The sequence below is a fragment of the Hemitrygon akajei genome, chromosome 8 (assembly GCF_048418815.1).
Source record: "Hemitrygon akajei chromosome 8, sHemAka1.3, whole genome shotgun sequence".
Classification (NCBI taxonomy): domain Eukaryota; kingdom Metazoa; phylum Chordata; class Chondrichthyes; order Myliobatiformes; family Dasyatidae; genus Hemitrygon; species Hemitrygon akajei.
Window position 1 is genome coordinate 47,451,088 of NC_133131.1, and position 21,523 is coordinate 47,472,610.

A 21,523-nucleotide genomic window follows, 5' to 3' on the forward strand; every position below is an offset into this window, starting at 1 on the left:
TGTTTTTTTAATGTAAGCAAGTTTAATCTGCTGCGTTGCAGAAAATAAAAAAGGCCACATTAAATTATTCTCTTAGATTCCCAATATATGAATGACTGGGAAGGTGGAAATGGAATTTGCAAATTTACAGAGCAAAATTCAAGTCATTCAGGGTGATGTCAGAAGTTAGCTGTTCCTCACCAGATCTGAAATTCTGTCATCAAAAAAAACCACTGACAAAACTGGGAATAAACAGAAAACTTCGAAACGGAGTTTGAAAGCTTCTGTAACAGCGCATATTAGGGATTTAAAACCAGGACATGCAGACGGAGTTGAGATGTAGATCAGTTATGAATTTCTGAACGGAGGAATAGATTTACAGAATAAAGACAGAAAACCATGGAGCTCCTGTAGATGGAAAAAAGCAGTAATGGTTGCAGGTTGACCACTTGCATCAAGAGTGGGAAGGGAGAGAAATTAAGCATGCAGAGGTGGGAGTGTGGCATGGAGGGCACAAAGGGAAGGTCTGTGATCTGATTGTCCGTGTGTTAGAAATACAGTTAGTGACAGATTAGCTATGTTTCCATTAATCAGTTCCAGTGTTGCTTTTCCCTCTACTGCCTTTATTCATCACTCACTACTTACACTCCTCTGGAAAGGAAAGTAATGGTTAACAAGCATCTATTGCTCCCTTATGGACAACAGCAGGATCTCTGTGATCGTTACATCTTCCTATCTCTCTGGCTTGTACTAGGGTCATGGTTTACTTTACATGCATGTAAGTTATGTATGATTTATGTTAATTTAAGTTTATGTTTGACTTAATCTTTTATTGTGCTCCTGCTACAAATAAAAGGTTAACTTTCATGGCTTGGCCATAAAAACAATAAACTTGGACTTGATCTGAACAATCATGGCTTCCGCCCCAGCACAGAAAATTCTGCTGAGTTTCCCCATCTCTCTCTGCAGCTTAAGACACACATGCTTTCTCACTTTCCCATTTCTGATGGAAAGTTACTGACCCAAAACATTGACACAAGAGATTCTGCAAATGCTGGAAATCTTGAGCAACACAAACAAAATGATGATGGAACTCAGCAAGTTTTCTTTTCCCTTTCTTTCCAGTTCTGATGAAGGGTTTACTGCAAAACGCTGATGCTGCCTGACTTAGCTTGAGTTTCATCAGCATTTTGTATGTGTGGTCCAAATCATTGACTTTAGTTTGTTTCTGTCCCCTGAGCCACTGAGTATCTCCAGGGTTTTCTCTTTTTTATTTTGTATCTACACTATATGCATTCTTTTTTGCTTTTCCATAAGATTCAAGTGCTTGAGTAATTTACACCTATTCTTAGGCTCTGAAAGAACTAGCGGAGGCAGACAAAGGAACACTTAGATTTCTAAATATATATGCTATTATTCCATTTAAAGCAGCAGATTTATCTGCTACACAGTTAGCCCAAAGATTTCCAGCTTCAATTCCTACTATACATTTGAGTTAGCTGGGGCGAAGGTTTGAAGGGAGGATGGGGTGCTCATCTACTTTTAGATATGTAGATCATTCCTGAGTTCTACATGGAATCGAATATCAGTTTTGGACTCAAACTGGTGGAGTATGGTTTCTGTTGAAAATCCTGTTAAAGAAAAGCCAGAGTCATACTTCATTTCATCTTCATGGAACAAATTCAAACTACATGACTGTATTGTAGAAAGTGGCAACGGAATCAATTCGTGAAGCCTTCACAACACTGATTTAGCCAATTTGGAAGTTTTGTATTTAACTTCTCAGAGTTAAGCTTTCATCAAATAAAACTTCAGCACTATGAAATACACTATATCAGGTCAGAGTCGTAGAAAAGCACAGAACAGAAACAGGCCATTCAGCCCAACTAGTCCATGCTAAAACCATTCAAACTGCCTACTCTCATCGACTTCCACTGGGACCATAGCCTTCCATATCCCTTCCACCTACGTACCTATCCAAACTTTGCTTAAATACTGAAATGGAGTTTGCATGTACCACTTGTACTGGCAGTCGCTCTACACTCTCATGACCCTCTGAGTGAAAAGCTTTCCCCTCATGTTCCTCTTAAACTTTTCACCTTTCACCCTTAGCCAATGACCTCTAGCTGTAGTCCCAACAACTTCAGTGGTAAAAGCCTGCTTGCATTTACCCCATTATTACCCCTCATAATTCTGTATACCTCAATTAAATCTCTTCTCAATCGTCATCACTCTAAGGAATAAAATCCTAATCTATTCAATCGTTCCTCAAAACTCAGGTCCTCCAGACCCGGCAATATCCTTGTAAGTTTTCTCTGTACTCTTTTAACCTTGTTTACATCTTTCCTTTAGGTAGGTGACCAAAACTGCCACATTACTCCAAATTAGGCCTCACCAACATCTTACACAACTTCAACATAACATCCCATCTCCTGTACTCAATACTTTGTTTTATGAAGGCCAATGTGCCAAAAGCTTTCTTTCTGACCGTTTCTACCAGATACCACCTTCAACGAACTATGGACCTATATTCCCAGATGCCTTTGTTCTACCACACTCCTCGTGGTTTACCCTTTACTGTGTAACACCTACTCTGGTTGATCCTGCCAAAGTGCAAGACATCACGCTTGTCTGCATTAAATTCCAAATGCCATTTTCAGCCCATCTTTCCAGCTGCAAGCCATGATAGCCTTCTTCGTTGTCCACTGCACCCCAATCCTGGTGTCACCTGCAAATCTGCTGATCCAGTTAACCACACTATCATCCAGATTGCTAATATAAATTACAAACAACAACGGATGCAGCACTGATCGGTGTGGCATACCACTAGCCACAGGCCTCTAATCAGAGAGGCAACTATCTACTACCACCTACAAAGCCTAATTCAATTTACTACCTCATCCTGAATACCGAGTGACTGAACTTTCTTGACCAACCTCCCATACGGGACCTTGTCAAGTGCCTTGCTAAATTCCATGTAGATAACATCCACTACCTTGCCTTTATCCACTTTCCTTGCAACTTTGCCGGAAATCTCTCTAAGATTGGTTAGATGTGACCTACCACATATGAAGCCAAGCTGACTGTCCTTAATCCTTAATGTCTATCCAAATACCTATACATCCGGTCCCTTAGGATACTTCCCAATAATGTTCCCAGTACTGATGTTAGATTCACCAGCCTATAATTTCCTGGTTTATGTTTAAACAGTGGAATCACATTGGCTATCTTCTAATCTTCTGGTACCTCTCCTGTCGCTAAGGATGTTTTAAATATCTCTGCTAGGGCCCTGGCAATTTCTGCACTTGACTACCGTAGGGTCCGAAGAAGCACCTTGTCAAGCCCTGGGGATTTATCCAAACCTTATTTTCCTCAAGACAGCAAACACCTCCTCCTCTGTAATCTGTCTAAGATGTTGCTGTTTTGCCTCACTTCTATAGACTCTGTGTCCACCTTCTGAGTAAATACTGATGGAAGAAATGTATTTAAGATCTCCCCCATCTCTTTTGACTCCACTCAATGATTACCATTCTGATCTTCTGAAGGACCAAATTTGTCCCTTACAATCCTTTTGCTCTTAACAGATCAGTGGAATCCCTTAGAATTGTCCTTCACCTTGTCTGCTAGGGCAACCTCATGCCTTCTTTTAGCCCTCCTGATTTGTTTTTTATATGTTCTCTTGCATTTCTTATACTCCATAAGCACCTCATTTGTTCCTACTTGCCTACACCTGCAATGCGCTCTTTGTTTTCTTAACAAGGGCCTCTATATCTCTTGAAACCCAAGGTTCCTTACATGTGTTGTCTTTACCTTTTATTCTGACAGGCATATATAAGCTTTGTAATCTCAAAATTTCACTTTTGAAGGCCTCCCACTTACCAAGTACATCTTTGCCAGAAAACAGCCTGTCCCAATCCACACTTGCTAGATCATTTCTGACACCATCAAAATTGCCCTTTCTCCAATTTAGCATTTCAACCTGCAGAACAAACCCATCTTTTTGCATTCTTACTTTGAAACTAATGGCATCGTGATCACTGGATGCAAAGTATTCCCTTGTATACAAATCTGTCTCATTCCCTAGCAGCAGACCAAGTATTGCACACTCTCTGTAATTGACGTTAATGGATTTTCCCAAAATAATGGGTTCAGAGCACTTACAGGCTTTCAAATTAGTCTTTTTGTCAGCATTATCAGGTCTTCATTCAGTGCAGGTAAGTTATCTTCTACCCACTATGACCAACTCCCTCAACTACTATATTTCTGTCAACAGCTGGAACCCTTGTTTATGATGGCTCTACAGAATCACAATACTGATACAAAGAGTACAGCCGTAGACCTCCATAAAATTTGTAAGCAATGATGGAGAAATAAAATTGGAAAACTAAAATTGTTAAAAATACCAAGCATAATTCTATCTATTTTAAAAGGCTGTAATAGTTCATCATGATGATTGTTTGCTGAAATTAATGAAACACACTTGGTCAATGCAACTTTCATCACAATGTGTCCTAGTAGATTAAATTTAAAGGAAAACTTTCTGCTAAAAGGTAAAGGAAAATCTTTCTCATTTTCCATTCCACTACCTTAATATCCAAACATTGTCTTCTCTTCATAGGGCAGAGTTAGGTGAAGATGGAAGGACAGTTTACCTATGGCATAGGGAATACTCTGTGGAATTTGGAAAATGGAGGAAATCTCTAACGCTTTTGCTTTGAGTACAAAGTCTTTGTTTACAGATGGAAGTGGCCAACAAATGCTTCTGGTCTTTCAGAGGGCACAAATTCACTCATAGCCAGAATAAGCAACATTACACAGCAAAGAGCATTTAATAACTTGCTTACACAATTGTGCATTTTCTCAACACAATTTCAACAGATGACTTGTTCATTTTTGCCTTCTCACACTTACCTTCTTTCTGATCCAGCTTTCCTCTTTTTGCTTGCAATTATCAATGTGAGAATGCAGTGAAACAGATGGGCAACAGTGATTAGTAAAGAAAGAAAGCCAAGCTTCAGTCCGTAAAGCACTCACAGCATAAGGAACCATCAAACTATTAAAATAGGAAACCTGCTATGTCATATTGAAACCTGTGGGACTAAATATCTCCTTGGATAAACAGAAGGCAGAATCCATAAAGCTCATGGGAGTATCAGTTGATTGCTTTTTATGCAGAGGACAGTGTTTCAGAAACCACGCCCCCAACAACCTTTAAGAAACTGTGTCCATAAGCTAACCTCTGAGGACATTGGCTCACTGAGACTTTGTATTGATAAGCAGAACAGGACTGAACAGTGACAAAGACCACATCTACTTGCCAATCTTTTTTTTATTAGAATTGGGAAAAGAAAATAGTAATGAATAACTTAGTGAGACAAGTGATTTATAATCTATTCTTTACTTGATATAATTGAAATAAATGCAAGAGCATCTACAGCAGTAGGTTAATCTCTGGATCAGCACATCATTAGAAACTACTACAGAAAAGTCAAGAATTATCTATCATAATTTCAGTCTAAAAGACCTTCCAATGCCACACTGAGTATAAAAGCATTGTACAACCTTCTCTTATAACATGATTGAGCACATTATTTAACATGGATAAATGTATTATTTTAAACTGCTTGAATTTATTTATGCCCTACTGTTCCCAAGGGTTGGCACTTCAAGTGCTGAGCATTTCAAACCAGATGATTTTTCAAAAATCTGTGCTTGAATCAGAAGCAATATGCAACTCCAGATGATCGGATGATGTGCAGCATGAGACATTGATCCACCCCAGAGTTAAGTAGGATTAATTATATTACAACAGAGCAAGAAACAGGAAGCTAAGTTTTCTTCAATTCACATTTGTCAAGAACAAAAATAGGATGAACATGCAAGTCAAAATGGGCTGATGATGAATATGTCGGGGACAAGACAAGGATTCAGGAGAGGTGTAGACAGGAATTAACAGAATCATTATTTGAAATTGCATAGTGGTCAGGGGAACTGTAATGATTTCTTTGTCAGAAGACAAGGTGCTATTCCATGAGTTTACATTGTGTTTTATTGGAATAGTGTTGAGGATAGGAAGTGAGAACAAAAGTTTGACAAAGAACCCAAAACCCAGATAATTAGAAGACACTTGTTAATTGAACTGGTCATCTATAGTTTGGTCTCCCAAGTATAGAGAAAAGAAAAGTAATATACTAAATGAAAAATATACAAGCTAATTACTGCCTGACTTGCAAAATAGACATGGAGCTTGGAAATTGGAAGGAAAAAGTAATCAGACAGCTTCCATGTCTCAAGCAGACACATAGAAAGGTCTTGTGGAATGGTGGTCTTTTATAGTATGGTTGAGGAAGGATACTCAAAAGAGAAAGGCACTTTTGAAATGTAGATAGTAGGGTGGGGAAGACATTATGCGTTTGATCCTAGAAAACATATGAGATCCTAGATGTTCTGGAAATTCTGCAGGTTGTAGGTAGAGATTGTTGGGGTACAAAGGCAAGAGGAAGGTGTAAAGAAAATGTATGAAAGGAAATTGATCACAGTACTGTCACTTTTAATGGTAAATGATCCATCACTGATGAAGTTCAGGCATGGAAGGTGTTATCAGTAAAGTAGGGAATAGAATGGAGTCTAACAAGAATCAGTAATGGAAGGTGTATGGTCAAGACAGTCCTGCTTCTAGTAATATTAATCATAGTTTATCCTTCAAAAAGTGAAGAAAAGAGTGGAAACACACGACAAATTTGATGAAGTTTTCCAGCTCACGGCAACAACAATAAGCAGCTGTAATACAGTAAGCAAGCGCCAGTAAAGAGATGAGAGAGGAATCTTGAATATATCTCACAAGAAGGCAGGCAAAGCTAGGACCCATCCATGTTCTTGTGCCAACTACTTTAACCTGGTGGAAGTGATTTGGGACAAAGGAGACAATGTATACCATGAAAAAATTGCAGGTCCAATTTGCCAACACCTCAGCTTTTAAAAAGATGTCAGTGATCATAAGCTTCAATGACTCTTGGATATCAATGCTACTCCAGAATTTTTTCTCCTAAAATTTCCTCTAACCCATCTCTCACCCGATGCCATATCTTCAATATTCACTTTAACATCTCATCTCAGTCTCCAGAAGCTCTTTCCTTACTGTCATTCTCTTTACATCTCCACCTCACTGGAAAGCAAGCTGAACTTCCTCTTCCACCACTGTACACCCAACCCCACATAGGCAGGAAGAAACTAAAAGTTCCAACTGAAAACTCAATTGCATCTCTCTCTCCCTCCCCAGTTCTGACAAAGGGCCGCAGATCCAAAATATGATCTGTTCCTCTTGCCACATATACTGCCTGAGCTTTGTATCAGTTTTTTACTGATTTTGATTAAGAAACTTCAGATGACACCTACATTATGAATATTTAGGCTATGGATATTTGTCCTCGTAGAAGTCCCAAATCGCTACTCTAATATCTGAGATAGGAAATAAAATTTGCTCTCACAGAGTTTACATGAAAAAAATGAAATCGTCAGTAAATGTGAAATGTAGCTTTGCATTAAGAAAAATAGTAAAACAACCCATTTTCAAGGAACACAACCCAGGTAGGGGGCATCTGTAATTGCAAAGGCTGAGGTTTCTTCAGTTCTTGTACCCCTCTGGATGTAACCAACCATTCATGTCCCTGAGCACTAATCTCACCCAAAAAGTCCTTAGGAAAGGGTTGGACTGTCGTCCTGAACTGGGAAACTCCCTCTTCAAAGGCTCACAATGTCTGCAAAAATGTTAAGACAAAACTCCTAAAGATAAGGGCATTTATTTTTCCAGGGTGGTGCTTACAGAAACAGAATAAAAAATATTAAAAGTCAATTACCTTGTTTATATAAAATTATCTTATAAATATAATTAAATACAATTGAAAATTTCACCTTTAGGGAAATCTATTTAAAATGTAGGTGGGGTTGATAACATAGATATAGGAAAGGTGTTTCTTTTGTTGTAGAATCAAGAATTATGCCTAGATTGTATGGGATTAAAATCAAGAAACACTATATCTAATGAATGATTGTAGAGGTTGTAGAATCTCTTTCCTTAAAAGGCTGTGAACACCTGGTCAATCAGAGCTGCTAATGCTGATGTCCATGAAGTATGCAATCAAGGAATTATAGAACAAAGACAGATAATTGAATTTGAGGTGCAGGCTATGGCTAATCCATTGTTTTTTGCAATCTTTTACTTTTAATAACAGAAAATCTATATATATTTATTTGTCTACAAATGTGTTTGTGTGTGTGTACATTTCCTGTTTGAACAGCTTCCCTTTCACAGTTTCCCTATATCACAGTGTAAAATTCATATTGTTCAAAACAATAGAGTTAAGTGAATACATTTATTTCTACTTTAGCTTATGAAGTCTTCAGTCCTTGTGATTTGTTTTGCAATTACAAAAGGACAACTCAGGGCTGAGCACCAAGGCACTGATGACACAGGTCAGGCATTTTGCATGTTTACTACTTGACGAATATTGAATGGAGTATTATTTGGAAATCATGTTGAAAAGGGAGAGACCACCCAGACAAAGTAACTGAAATGTCTAAAACTGGAATTAAAACGAGGGTTCTGTTAGAAACAGAGCAAGATCTGTTCTGAAAAGTACTGGCGGAAGGGGGAGCCAGAACTTCAAGGGAAGGGGATAATCCACACTTAGCAGCATTCTGAGATGATAGATGGCTTCTATTTTCTATAAATAACAAAAAATCACCTCATTTTTTTCCACTGTAAATCTCAACAGACATTTCTATTTTTCATTTATGGGAAATGTTCAATGTGTTGAAAGAACTATCAAAATAAAATGCTACACATTTGTTGCCTCATTATGCCTGTTTACTTTTCACTTGCTTAGAGTTTGAAATGCAGAAGGAATTATGGAGACACACAGTGTTGACAAATTAACCTTTGAACATTCAAAGCTATTGGTAGCTTAATAGGACTCCACGTGAAATAATGGATTTAATAAAAGAAGAAACGTTAATGGAACCACGAATGATTCAGAAACCTGTTCATCTGAGCAATTTCATCAGGGAAACTGGTGAGATGATGTTATCATCTGGAGATCTGTGAAAGCATCTTAATATGAATGTCCATCTGTCAAGCAGTCCGTTCCATTTCAACAAGGTTTTTATGAAATGTGCATCAAAAATTCAACAAAGGCCAAAGAAAAAAGAAAGACAGATGGCTTTCTCATCACAAATGCTTTGTACATGAATCAATCTCTCTGATAAGAAGGAAGCGCAGTTCAAAGAGATCTTATGATGTCTCACTGGTCTACTCCAGGGCTCAGCACCTGAAATGGCTCCTCAGGCAAGCCTCAATTTTGAAACACGAAAAACAACTTGGTTTAATTTAAGAACAAGGTCTACTTTATGGTGAGTGTCAACTGCACATTATGACTAATCACAAAGCTTTCTTTCATTCTCACGGCACCCCATTGTACAACAGAAAAGCTATTTACCGGATTTTGTAGTGTCCTGATTTCTTCTTCTTTTTCTTAGGCGGTGGTGAAGGAGAACTGCTTGATTTCCTTTTCATACTTCATTGTCATTAGCAGCATGAGGAAAAATATTCAAACATAAACACAAATATATTATTTATGTGTGGGATAAGAAATCTTTATACACATATTATACAATATACAATCAGACCACATACTATGTTTTCATATGGATGCACCTTCCTTTTATATAGTCCATCAAACCTTTACACAATTATAAAGCACATCAAATATCAAAGATCTTTCTTTTTTTAGAGGAGTCACAAGCCTTTTCTGCATTTTTTATAGATGCAAGGATGAGTATATAGATGGAAATATAGATTCTCAAACATACAATCAAATTTATATCATTATCATTTACAGTATATCAATTCACAATCATAACCTATCAGGGCATCATCATAGATTTAAAGTCTTGTTTAATTTATCAAGAAAATATAACTTTATCCAAGTGATGTTCACAGCTTCTTGATTATGCCGGGTATTCTGATGGTGCAAAAAAAAACATATATCTAGGCAGACAATTTCTTGGGCCCAATCTTTCTCATTTTTAGGATCCAATGCCTAAATAACAATAAGTCTGTTTTACGCTGAGACCAAATGGTTCTGCACAGCAGGTGAAAACCAGATACATGCTATTACAGTGTCCTCTTTAACTTGATTTCTCAGTGAGTGCAAACTAACAGGGACACGTGCAGTAATATAAAAGAATTCAAACAACACCTTTGCGCAGCATGAATATGATACTACCCTGCACCTTCTCCAATAGTGTGCTATGAAAACAAGCACCATATGAACCTAAGACTGGCCTAACCTGTTGAATTCACTGCTCCTTGTCATCACATGTGGGCTCTGGTTATTTAAGCCACAAAAGTGATATAAAAAAAAATCTCCTCTCCATTTGTGTCTCAAACAATCAGCTCTTGGTTGCAAGTCTTTTATGTTCACCAAGGAGCTCAACTCTATCCTTGGTGAAGTGAGAAAGACTGAATTGCTGACATTAGTTAAGCTATTTTTCACGGCACTAAACATTACACAACACATGTCAGCTGGTTAGCATCGCTGAATATTCTCAGCTGGCTACCTTCAGTATTCAGAATGAAAATGGTGAAATGAAAGGAAGCCCAGATATCCTAAGCTGACAGCATGGTTCACTAAAGCTGAAGGGAGAAATGGTGATGGAAAAGATGAATGGGAATCTTTTGTTTATATTTAGTGGAATTAAATATCATAGCAATGATGAATTTGTGTAAGACATTGGTTTGGCACCTTCTGGCAGCAAGGAAAGAGGGTGATAGAAAACATGAAATTATAGACCAGCCAGACTGACACTTGTTGGGGAATCTTGGAATCCATTATCACCAAAAGCAATAATAGGATTCTAAGAAAATCATATTTCAAAAGGAGTCAACAGAGTTCGATGAAAATAAAAAAATGCCTGACAAATTGTGTTTGAGGATGTCATGAGCAGGGTGAGTGATGGGAAACAAGTACCAGAAGGTATTTGATTTAATGCTATGTGATAGATTCCTGCATAAAGCAAAGACTTTCAGCAGTAGTCAGGACAAACGGGTGGTATTCAGGTTGGCTTGCTGTAATTAGTGGGGTACCATGTGAGTCAATATCACAACCTCACCAATTTAATCTGCATTAATTACTTCAGAGAAGAGATTGAATGCAATGCAGTGACATTTCCTGACAACATAGAGGTACATAGGAAAGCAAATTTGCAAGGAGGATTATCAAGAGTCTACAAAAGACAATATTTTATTGTCTTTTATATATTTTATATATAGCAAGGGGACAATATTTTAGCAGAAGGAATATAATGTGCAGAAAGTTGAGGGTATGCACATTGATCAGAAAAGTAAAAGCTGTTTCAATGGAGACAACATTGCTGGAACAGAAAGGTATCTGGGTTTTTCTACAGGAAGGCAAATAGAATGTTGGCCCTTATTGTAGTAGACACAGCTCAAAAGGAGGACCAATGGGGAAATATATCTGTAACCCCGAAGTCATGTGAATTTATAACCTTTGTAAAATGTAATGTCACAAAATGGAACTTGTATGATTTGCTGGTTTGTTGATGAATGTGTTTTATGGCAGGTAGTGTTTTGACAGCAGAGAAAAACAGGACACAGTGATCATTGGTGGGGGGGGGGGGGGAATGGAAACCTCAAAAGACAGATGGCCTTTTAAAGACAAATGCTACTCATTTAAGATGGATGCAGATAAGAAAGGAATGCAATTAAGGGTTGAAACGACCTCAAAGGCATGAAGATGATGAATTATTATACTCTGTAAACGTATAAAAATTATCTGCTTTGAGTTGTAAGATTGAAGCTAGCTACCGATGACTTAACATATGAGGCGGTAGACTTTCCCTTGCAAGAAATAAACCACTTGTAATTTGATCCACTCTGAGTTTGTTGTACTTTGTTACTGTGTATTAGATGGCCCAGCTAAACAGTACATGACACCAAAGTAACAGCATTTGATCAATCAGACAAAGCAGAGTACTATAAACGGTATAAAATGCATGAAATCAAACTTTGCCTCAGATGTCCACTGTTGTATATGTTGCTTGTGAAAACAACAGTAAAATACGCAAACACGAGGAAATCTGCAGATGCTGGAAATTCAAACAACACACACAAAATACTGGTGGAACACAGCAGGCCAGGCAGCATCTATAGGGAAAAGCGCTGTCGACGTTTCGGGCCGAGACCCTTCGTCTGGACCAGTAAAATACTCAAAAATACATGAAAAAAAAAGGAGAGTTGTTGTGGAAAAGGAATTTAAATGTTTACATTTTGAAATATGCATCTTCTCTATTGAGAATCTGATGGAGGTGAATACATGAATTTAGTAAGGAACAAACAGCAATTAAAAAAGCAACACTATTCAGAAACAGCTACTGAACCTTCACACTTGGTTTTTACTTTCTGGAACCCCTGTCAATTATTGCAAAAGAATCAATAAATTGGACTGCTCTGGGACAATAAGATTTGCATACATTCCACTGGTTTGAGAAGGTTCCGAGGTCCAAGTGGACCATCCCTCATATTTCACACTAGTTAAAAATGTTCCTCACAGTGTAGAAGCATATAAGCTGAAAATCCCATGATAACTGCAAGGCGGTGATGATTCACACTGAATGACTCATAACGCCTCTCATCACCATGGTACCTATATTTATAGGCACTGAATCTCAACAAGACAGCTAGAGTGCCTATTATGCCACTGTAAAAAATGCTTCTAGCTACATGTTAGAATTTTACCAGGAAATATCCTTCAAACCACCAGTTAGCTTTCCATTTTGAGTTATAGTCCACGACTGAAAAAAATAACAATAAATAATTTGGGTTTGATTTTAATTTCTTAAAAAATTCAAGACCACCTTCCACTAACTAACAGACAATACATACATACATGACAATGGATCACTTTTCCTCTCCATGTCACTTTATTTACTGTCTGTTACACTGCTGAATTAGAGCAGCAACAAAACTCCTCCATCTCTGTCTGTATATGCCCGGCCTGCTGAGTTCCTCCAGCATTTCGTGTGTGCGTTGCTTGGGTTTCCAGCATCTGCAGATTTTCTCTTGCCGTTTCCATAATAATTGTTTTTGATCAGTCAGGGTTGGTAGCTTTGAGATGAACTCTTGACCCTGGAGGACCAGTGGCCCACTCTTAGACTGGCCTCTACCTTTTGACCTGTTTGGCATGGGTGACCCACCAACAGCTAAAGCACAAGGCCCTGACGCCAGCCAACATAACTTATTGAGGCATCAAGCCTCCAAACCTGATGACAAGGTTGTGGTCCTCTTAGAGGTGCATTTGTCGTTAGTACAATATAAACAATAAACATATCCCTTGGTTTTTCTATCCCTCTCCCTCAAATCAACCAACTCAAATCAAACCATTATCAATACCTAAAGAGCACTTCACGCTCTATAATTAATACAGTATTTCTACATGACATTGATTTGAATTTGATTTCCTCAAACTTAGCTGTATTCAACTTATGATGCTTAAATAAGAATATGCCTCACACAGATGGATCAGATTTCACTAAAACATTACTGTCAATATTCTTTAATACTCGAAAGGAAGTTTCAGGTATATGTTGGAATGGATTGCTCGTTATCTAACCAGATGGCAGAATGGGCCCAATGTGGCTGATACCATGGTGGACACTTGATATTTGCATATTAAGCGGCCACTTTTTTGCTCAGACATGCATGAACTCTCCAGAGCTGTCTACTCAAAGCTGCAAAGGAGAAGGCTTTGAGGCACAAGAAATTCTGCAGATGCTGAAATCTTGAGCAAAACACACAAAATGCTGGAGGAACTCAGCAGGTCGGACAGCATCCGTTGAAGGGCAGAAGGTGGAAGGAAGGACAGAAGTGGCACATCCAAGTTAGAGGTCTAACCTGTATTCAGCAGGATGTTGCTGCTGCAGCAAAGCAAACAATAAACAGGATACATATAATATACCATCAATGAGTGTATGATGTTTTTAAAGCATTCTAGCCCCACAGTATATGCTTCCATATAGAGTGGAAGAGTCAATCTTAAGAAATGAGAGCATGAAAATGAAGGCTCTTGCATCAATGTCTTGGTCATTCAGAAAGAGTAGCCACCCACACAGAATATCAAGTGCTAAAATCTTACATGCACTCGTAAGCCTTCATATGGGCTAGCACATTATGAATGCAGCTTTGAACAGAGGTCATTCACATCTCATGCCCATGGAGAGTCTGCCTTTGCACACAACACAGCCGTGACAATGTGCATGCATTGGAGTCTTTCTCACGATGTATGGGCTATAATTATTGTAGTATTACTCATTACCAAGCCATCTTTAGTAAGTTGCCAGCAACAACATGTGGCCACAGCTCTTTACGGTCCACTTGCACAAAACATTATGCCTTCTATACAGACTTCTCCAAACTGGCCTGTTAATGTCCCTATGACTCTCTGCACCGTTGGACTTCTCTCCCATTACTCCACTCCCACCAAAACCTCCTTAGCTGCATCATTACAATATCCATTCACTCTGCTGCAATTCTCACTTTAGTTGGATGTGTTGTGCCTGGTGTTCCTTTATTCCGCAGAAAACTTTCTACAGAGCTGAACTAACCTCCAAACCAATGGCAAACTCTTCAACTTACGAGTGATTAAACTCCAGAACCAAGGTCACCCAAACCTTGGTAGACAAGCTGCAGTTTGCAGACATTTGCAATTGTGCACATTGAAGAGACCAAGATCCAAGCTTTCACTGAAGCATGTGAGAGCACGGCCATTAACTCAATAACAGCAAAGGTCCTCTACCAAATTAGACCAGTCTGATTTGGATATTTAGAACAAGGAGTTAAGAAACCAGAAAGTGCTTTATACACAGTGGTGCATGAGGTGTGGTCATCTTTAGAACAGAGGCTTTGGTAAATGAGTAGGTTAGGATAAGGGAGGGGAGGCAGAGGGGGGGATCTATATGGAGTCTTTTTTCCAAGATGGCGGCGTGACGCAGCTTGCAGCGGCCACTCCGGAGCTGATTAACTATTATTTGTGAAGTGGGGTGCCGTGCGCAATCGTAATCAATTGAAAACGAACGTGGGAGCATGGAGGAACATCAGGAAATCTCCAGGAAGACCTTCTTCATTGCTGCTGCTGCTGTGAGGTCCGGGACTCTGCTGGGAAGAACAGGCCGATGGCGGTTGGTAGGGCCGTCTTAATACGCTCGGCAGAGGATGGTGCTCGGAGAAGCTGTGCCGGAGGGGATGGTCGTCGGCTCGGAGGTTCGACGGACTCGGAATCCGCTGCGGTTAGGTCGCTTTTGGTGTGTGCTGTGTCTGCGAGGCTGGGTTCAACTTATAGTCCTTTAACATCTTTGGACTATTTTTACTGTGCCCATGGTCTGTTTTTTTTTAATCAATTATGTTATTGTTTGCACTGTTGTAACTATGTGGTTTTGTGCAGGTCTTGTAGCTTTAGTTTTTGGTCTTGTTTCTGTCTGGCGGATTTGAAGCTTCTTTCTGGGGATCGCGCTAAGATGGTAGCACGATATTAATACGCAGCAGCCTCTCCGGACTCTGGATCGGGGATTGCCAAACATTACATGGATTTTCTGGTGTAGTCTGTTTTGTCATATGCTTTTGTGATATCATTTTGGAGGAACGTTTTCTCATTTTTTAAATGCATTGCATTTGTGGTTTCTAAATGACAATAAACTGAATCTGAATCTGAATCTGATCACAAGCCTTTCATTCAATGCTGTGATATTTTTTGCCAGAAGGGTTAACTGGATCATAAGCCCTTTGACAATTGCACAGTATGGGAACAAAAAGCTGGAGAATTGTTCAAATGGTAACTAGAGTCAGGTAGGTTATTCCACTATTTTACCACTTCAGTTCATAAAGGTAGACAAGTGAGAAAGACAAAATAAAGGTACAGATTTTACATTGTGGCAAGTAACACATGGAGTGAAATAAGATCCCTGGCATGATTTGTTAATTTAAGTGGAGACTTTAGGAGCTTAATTCAAGGGTAATTTATGGCAGGACAGCTCAGATCCATGACGTGTTCCTCCTTTGCAATATGGAAAGTTAGGGATAGTTCTTAGGGACTATGCATGCAGGAAATCTGGCTAGCTCACTACAAAGGTAGAATGGTGGATGGATTCACTGTAGAGCATTATGTTGTTGAGATGTATGTGGAGCACATTTACTGAGCTAGATACAGGTAGGAAGTGAAAGGCCCGCAGTGCAGGAATTCCGCCTCTCCATACTGCTTTGGGTACCTTTGGTGCAAAGGAGGAGAGGGATAGAGTTATAGCAGTAAGGGATTACACTGTGAGAGGAACAGGTAAGCATTTCTATGGCTACAAAGCTTGACTCTAGGATGGTATGTTTCTTCCATGTGCTAAGGAGTCACAAAGAGTTGGAGAGTGTCCGAAAGCGAGCGTGTGGATGGCCATTGGTTGCAGCACACAGGGTGCCAGCATTATAGAGTAAAACATGGTTTATGGACTTGCAAAAGACATTAGGAGATCACTTATAAGATAGGACCTCAAAATGTAGTAATCTCTGGATTTTCTCCAGTGCCACATCCTAATGGTGATTGAACAGATGCACAGAATGTGCAGCTGGAGATAGTGCAGTTAAAAGGGATTCAGATTACTGGGACACTGAAATCTGTTCTGGGGAAGGTGGAACCTGTACATATAGGACTGGGAGTGAAGTCCGAGACAAGGGGTTTAGTAGGGATCATACTGGGTGGAAGGGGGCAGGAGAATGGGGACCTTTGCAGAGAGAGAGGGGAAGGAGGGTGGGAGGGGGACTAAGATGGAAATAAAAGGACAGAAGGGGGAAAGGCAAATTTATCAAAGGCAAAGTAATGGGCCACAGGGAAAAATAACAGTGCTAAGGGATCTAGAATGTTCAAAAGGTCAGATCTAAAAGTTGTATGTCTCAGTGTGCGGAGCTTTTGCAATAAGGTGTAGATACTGTATAATTATGATTATGGAGATATGGCTCCAGGAGAACCAATGGTGGGAATGTAACCCATCACTCAAGCAATCAGTTTGTCATGTTCGTTGATGACATGACAATGGAGAGGCTCTTCATCAACAATGATGAGATGGTCTACCGAGGTCTGGTGCCAGTGAAATAACATCGTCCTTAATGTCAACAAGGGAGATGGTTATTGACTTCAGGAAGTCTCACACCACACACATCTCCCTATACATTGGTGGCACAGCAGTGGAAACTACAAGCTGTTTTAAACTGCTGGGAGTGCACATCGCTCACAACTCCCGAGGTCACAGAACACGTGAAAGCTCACCAACGCCTCTGCTTTAGAGGAGGCTGAAAACAACCGGTCTTTGCACATCCGTACTCACATCATTCCACAGATAAGCAGTACACTGCTTGGCAAGGAAATTGCAGTGTGGCAGACAGGTGGATCTACAACAGGAAGTAAAAACTACCCAAAATATCACTGGCACCAGCCTACCTGCCATCAAGGACATATATACAGAAAAGTGCGTGAAAAGGGCCGGGAATATCATGAAGGATCCTACACACCTTACTCATGGACTGTTTGTCCCACTCCCATTCTGGAGCAGGCAAAGCAGCATCCACCCCAGGACCAGCAGACTCAAAAACAGTTACTTTCCCCCAGAAGTAAGACCGATCAACACCTCCACCCATTAACTCCACCACTACTTTATTATTTCCCATCAGTTACCTTATATACAACATAGCCTCACTTTACAAAACATACAATCAATCTATGTATATAATCTATCTTATTTATTTATAATTATTGTGTTTAACATTACTATTGTGTTCTTTATCTTTTGTGTATTTTTGGTGCTGCATTGGATCTGGAGTAACAATTATTTCATTCTCCTTACACTTGTGTACAAGAAATGACATTAAACAATCTTGAATGTTGTATCATCCAGGATACTCACTATTTACAGTAGGGTCGACAGTCAAAAAAAGAGGAAGATAGTGGGGTGATGTTCCCGGTTGAAGCTGTGAGGAAGGATGATAGTTTGGAGGAGGAGGAATTGGCAAGAATAGGACTAAGAAACACTGAGAGGCAGAACAATTGTTTACAGACTCCAAACTACATGGTGACATTAACCAGGACATCAGAGACACTTACAGTAGGACGCATCTGCAATCACGGGTGACTTAGATAATTGATTGGCCAGGGCATGAAGGGAGATGGCAGGGAACTGAGATTGGGGCTGAGAGGAAAATTGGATCAACCATGATGAAATGGTGGAGCAGACTCAGTGGGCTAAGTGGCCTAATTCTGCTCCTATATCTAATGCACTTTAATATCCACATAATTGGATGAGCCAAACTAGTAAGGACGCTGGAGGAGAGCTTCAGTCTGTAATAAGCATCCTGAGCTCCCAGCTGCATGCCATTTCAGGCCCTTCCCATTCCCATACTGACCTGTCCATCCTCAGCTTTCTCCTCTGTCAGGGTGACCCAACACAAATTAGAGGATCAGCACTTCATATTCCATCTCGGTAGCCTGCAGCCCAATGGTATGAACATTGTGTTTTCCAGTTTTAGGTACACCCCCCCCCCCTCTGGTGGGCTGTTTTCTTGCCCTTCAGACCCTGTTCTGCTCCTCTTATTTTGTCCCCTTTCCTTCATATTGCCCTTCCACCTCTCCCAGACCCTCTTCACCTCTGCTGCCACTTAATTTCATCCACTCATTACGCACACACAGTTCACCCACTGGATGTCCCACACACTCCCCAATGATCTCTTTCTGGTTTTGTCCGGGATTCACTTCTCCTCTAACAGTTCCCATTCACACCTCCTTTACTACTAACACCGCTAGCCCTTTGTGTTCCAGCAGCTGTCTACAACCACGTTCCTCTCTCCCTGCTTTGCTACCTTATCTCATTCTGTTTGCCTTCATTTATCATTCACCTGCCACCAACTCCCCTCCTGTACCTGGTACTGTCCTGTATCTTACATTGCTCATCAGCCCCCCCAGTTACTTCTTCTCCCTGTCTCACCACTCCCACTGCCCTCTTTAAATTGGCCATCTTGCCGCTCCATTGTCAGTCCTGTTGCAGGGTTTCAACCTGAAGCATTGACAATTCCTTTTCAGCCATAGATGCTGCTCAGCCTGCTGAAATCCTCAACTGGGGGTTATTTGTAGCTTTTGGTTCCAGCACCTGCTGTCTCTTGTGGCACCAGGGACTTATCCATGCATATACTATAATTGAGTGATTGATTTTTCTACTAAATTATGTATTGCATTGAACTGCTGCTGCTAAGTTAATAAATTTCACGACACATGCCGGTGATAATAAACCTGATTTTGATTCTGATTTATGCTTTTCCACAGACCCAGCACTTCCCACTTCTTAATATCACCGTGCCCTGGAAGATCAGAGTAAACCTCCCTGATCTTACTACCCTTTCAGTTCTTCTTCTGGGTGAATATTGATGTTTAGTATCTCACCCATTTCCTCTGCCTCCAGGTATAAATTCCATCTGTGCTTGTGTAGTCCTGTCCGTTCCATACTGACATTCTTATTGTCAGTTTATGTATGAAATAGTCATAGAGTCACAGAAACAGGCCCGTCTAGTTGGTGCCAAGCCATATAAACGGCCTACTACAACTGGGACCACAGCCCACCATGCTCTAGCCATCCATATACCAATCCAAACTTCTCTTAAGGGTTGAAATTGAGACTGATTGCACCACTTGTGCTGGCAGCTCGTTCCACTCTCATACCCCTCAGTGTAAAGAAGTTTCCCCTCATGTTCCCCTTAAACTTTTCACCTTTCACCCTTAACCCATGACCTCAGGTTGTAGTCCCACCCAACTTCAGTGGGAAAAAGCCTGCTTGCATTTACCCTGTCTATACCCCTCATAATTTTGTATACCTCCATCAATTCTCCTCTCAATCTTCTCTGTACCAAGGAATAAAATCCTAACCTATTCAATCTGTTCTTATAACTAAGGTCCTGCAGGGCCAGCAACATCCTTGTAAATTCCCTCTATACTCTTTCAACATTAGTTACATCTTTCTAAAGGTAGGTGACCAAAACTGCACACAGTTCTCCAAATTAGGCCTCACCAATGTCTTATACAAATAGTTTAGGATTCTTTTTAATTATGCTTTCCAAGGACATTTCATGCACTAGGAGTCCTGGATCAATTTCTATTTTTTTCACCCTCAAATTTTAAAGAACTTCTTATGATTGCTCAACTTAAATTATTAAATTAGTTTTATTATTGTCACATGTGGAAAAACTTCATTTTGCATGCAATCCATATAGATCATTCAATTTCACATCTGTACATTGAGGTATTACAAGAGAAAAGCAATAACAGAATACAGATTTTTTTAAGCGTTATTAAGGTGAACAGAAATCAATCTCTCTCTCTCTCTATTTCCCTACCCCTCCATTCCCGGAAGGATAGATAGATTTCACCTCACACTTCCCACTCCCTACACCTACAAATCAGATTAGAGGATAAAAAATGTCCTGGCATCCTACTGAACAACATATGGGAGCTCGTCAGAGCAGAGCTTCCGTATGCAAACATCCCATGAAGGATTCAACAGTCACTTCACCTGTCAATGTGTGTTATAATGCTCTGTTCCTCTAGTTCCTGCCAGGATTTAGGATTTAACAAGTAGGTTCTGCCAAATCTAAATTTAAAATGCCTTTTCTGAATTTCTGTGAATAGACAGAGAATGTTAACTTTAAAATATCACTGTGTGCAGCAGCTAAAACTCACTACAAATTTTAAAAGCTTCAGTTATAATAATGACAGTCCTTTGGGTCTCTTATTAAGAGAATACACACCACTATTCTAAAATGATGGCAACAGTATAATTAATTCATGCAAACTGTTAATACATTTTACAGTATACATTCAATAGGGTTTATTGAATAACAAGTGTTTTCCTTTAGAATATTTCATCCTGTGTCTTTGAAACTTAAATACAATGAAATCACTCAGTCCTAACAACCAATTTTAGCAAGCAGAGTTTGTACACCCTGCCTGAGGTGAAACAAAAATACAATCGAGATCATTACACAAGTGTTCTTCCATTAAAATTTGAGTGAGGTGCAGTATGGAGGAGGTCCTTCTGGTCCTTTGAGACCCGCTGCCCAGCAAGACCCCGATTTAACCCTAGCCTGTTCACGGGACAATTTGTAGTGACCAATTAACCTACCAACCGATACATCTTTGGAATGTTGGAGGAAACTGGAGCACCTGGAGAAAACCTATGCAGATACAGGAAGAAAGTACAAGCTCCTTACAGGCAGTAGCGGGTATTGAACCTGGGTCACTGATACCGTAAAGCATTGTGCCACCCCAAGTACATATATATTTTTAAAATTTTCTTTTACTGAGATACAGTGCAGAATAGGCCCTTCCGCCCAGCAATCTCCCAATTTAATCTGAGCCCAACCACAGGACAATTTACAATGACCAATTAACCTACC

The 21,523-nt window shown here is 39.8% G+C and overlaps 1 protein-coding gene across 5 annotated transcripts in view; it reads right to left on the bottom strand.

Annotated features, from left to right (window-relative positions):
* srrm3 (serine/arginine repetitive matrix 3) overlaps window positions 1-21,523 on the bottom strand; it is a 329,821-nt gene that overhangs the window by 95,473 nt on the left and 212,825 nt on the right. For 4 of the 5 annotated variants that reach the window (XM_073053804.1, XM_073053803.1, XM_073053802.1 and 1 more), the window contains one exon: window positions 9,474-9,551. In XM_073053804.1, the coding sequence (XP_072909905.1) occupies window positions 9,474-9,551 (78 nt within the window). Of the gene's footprint in view, window positions 1-4,890; window positions 4,921-9,473; window positions 9,552-21,523 lie in introns of all 5 variants that reach the window. The other variant, XM_073053800.1, reaches the window with a different exon arrangement.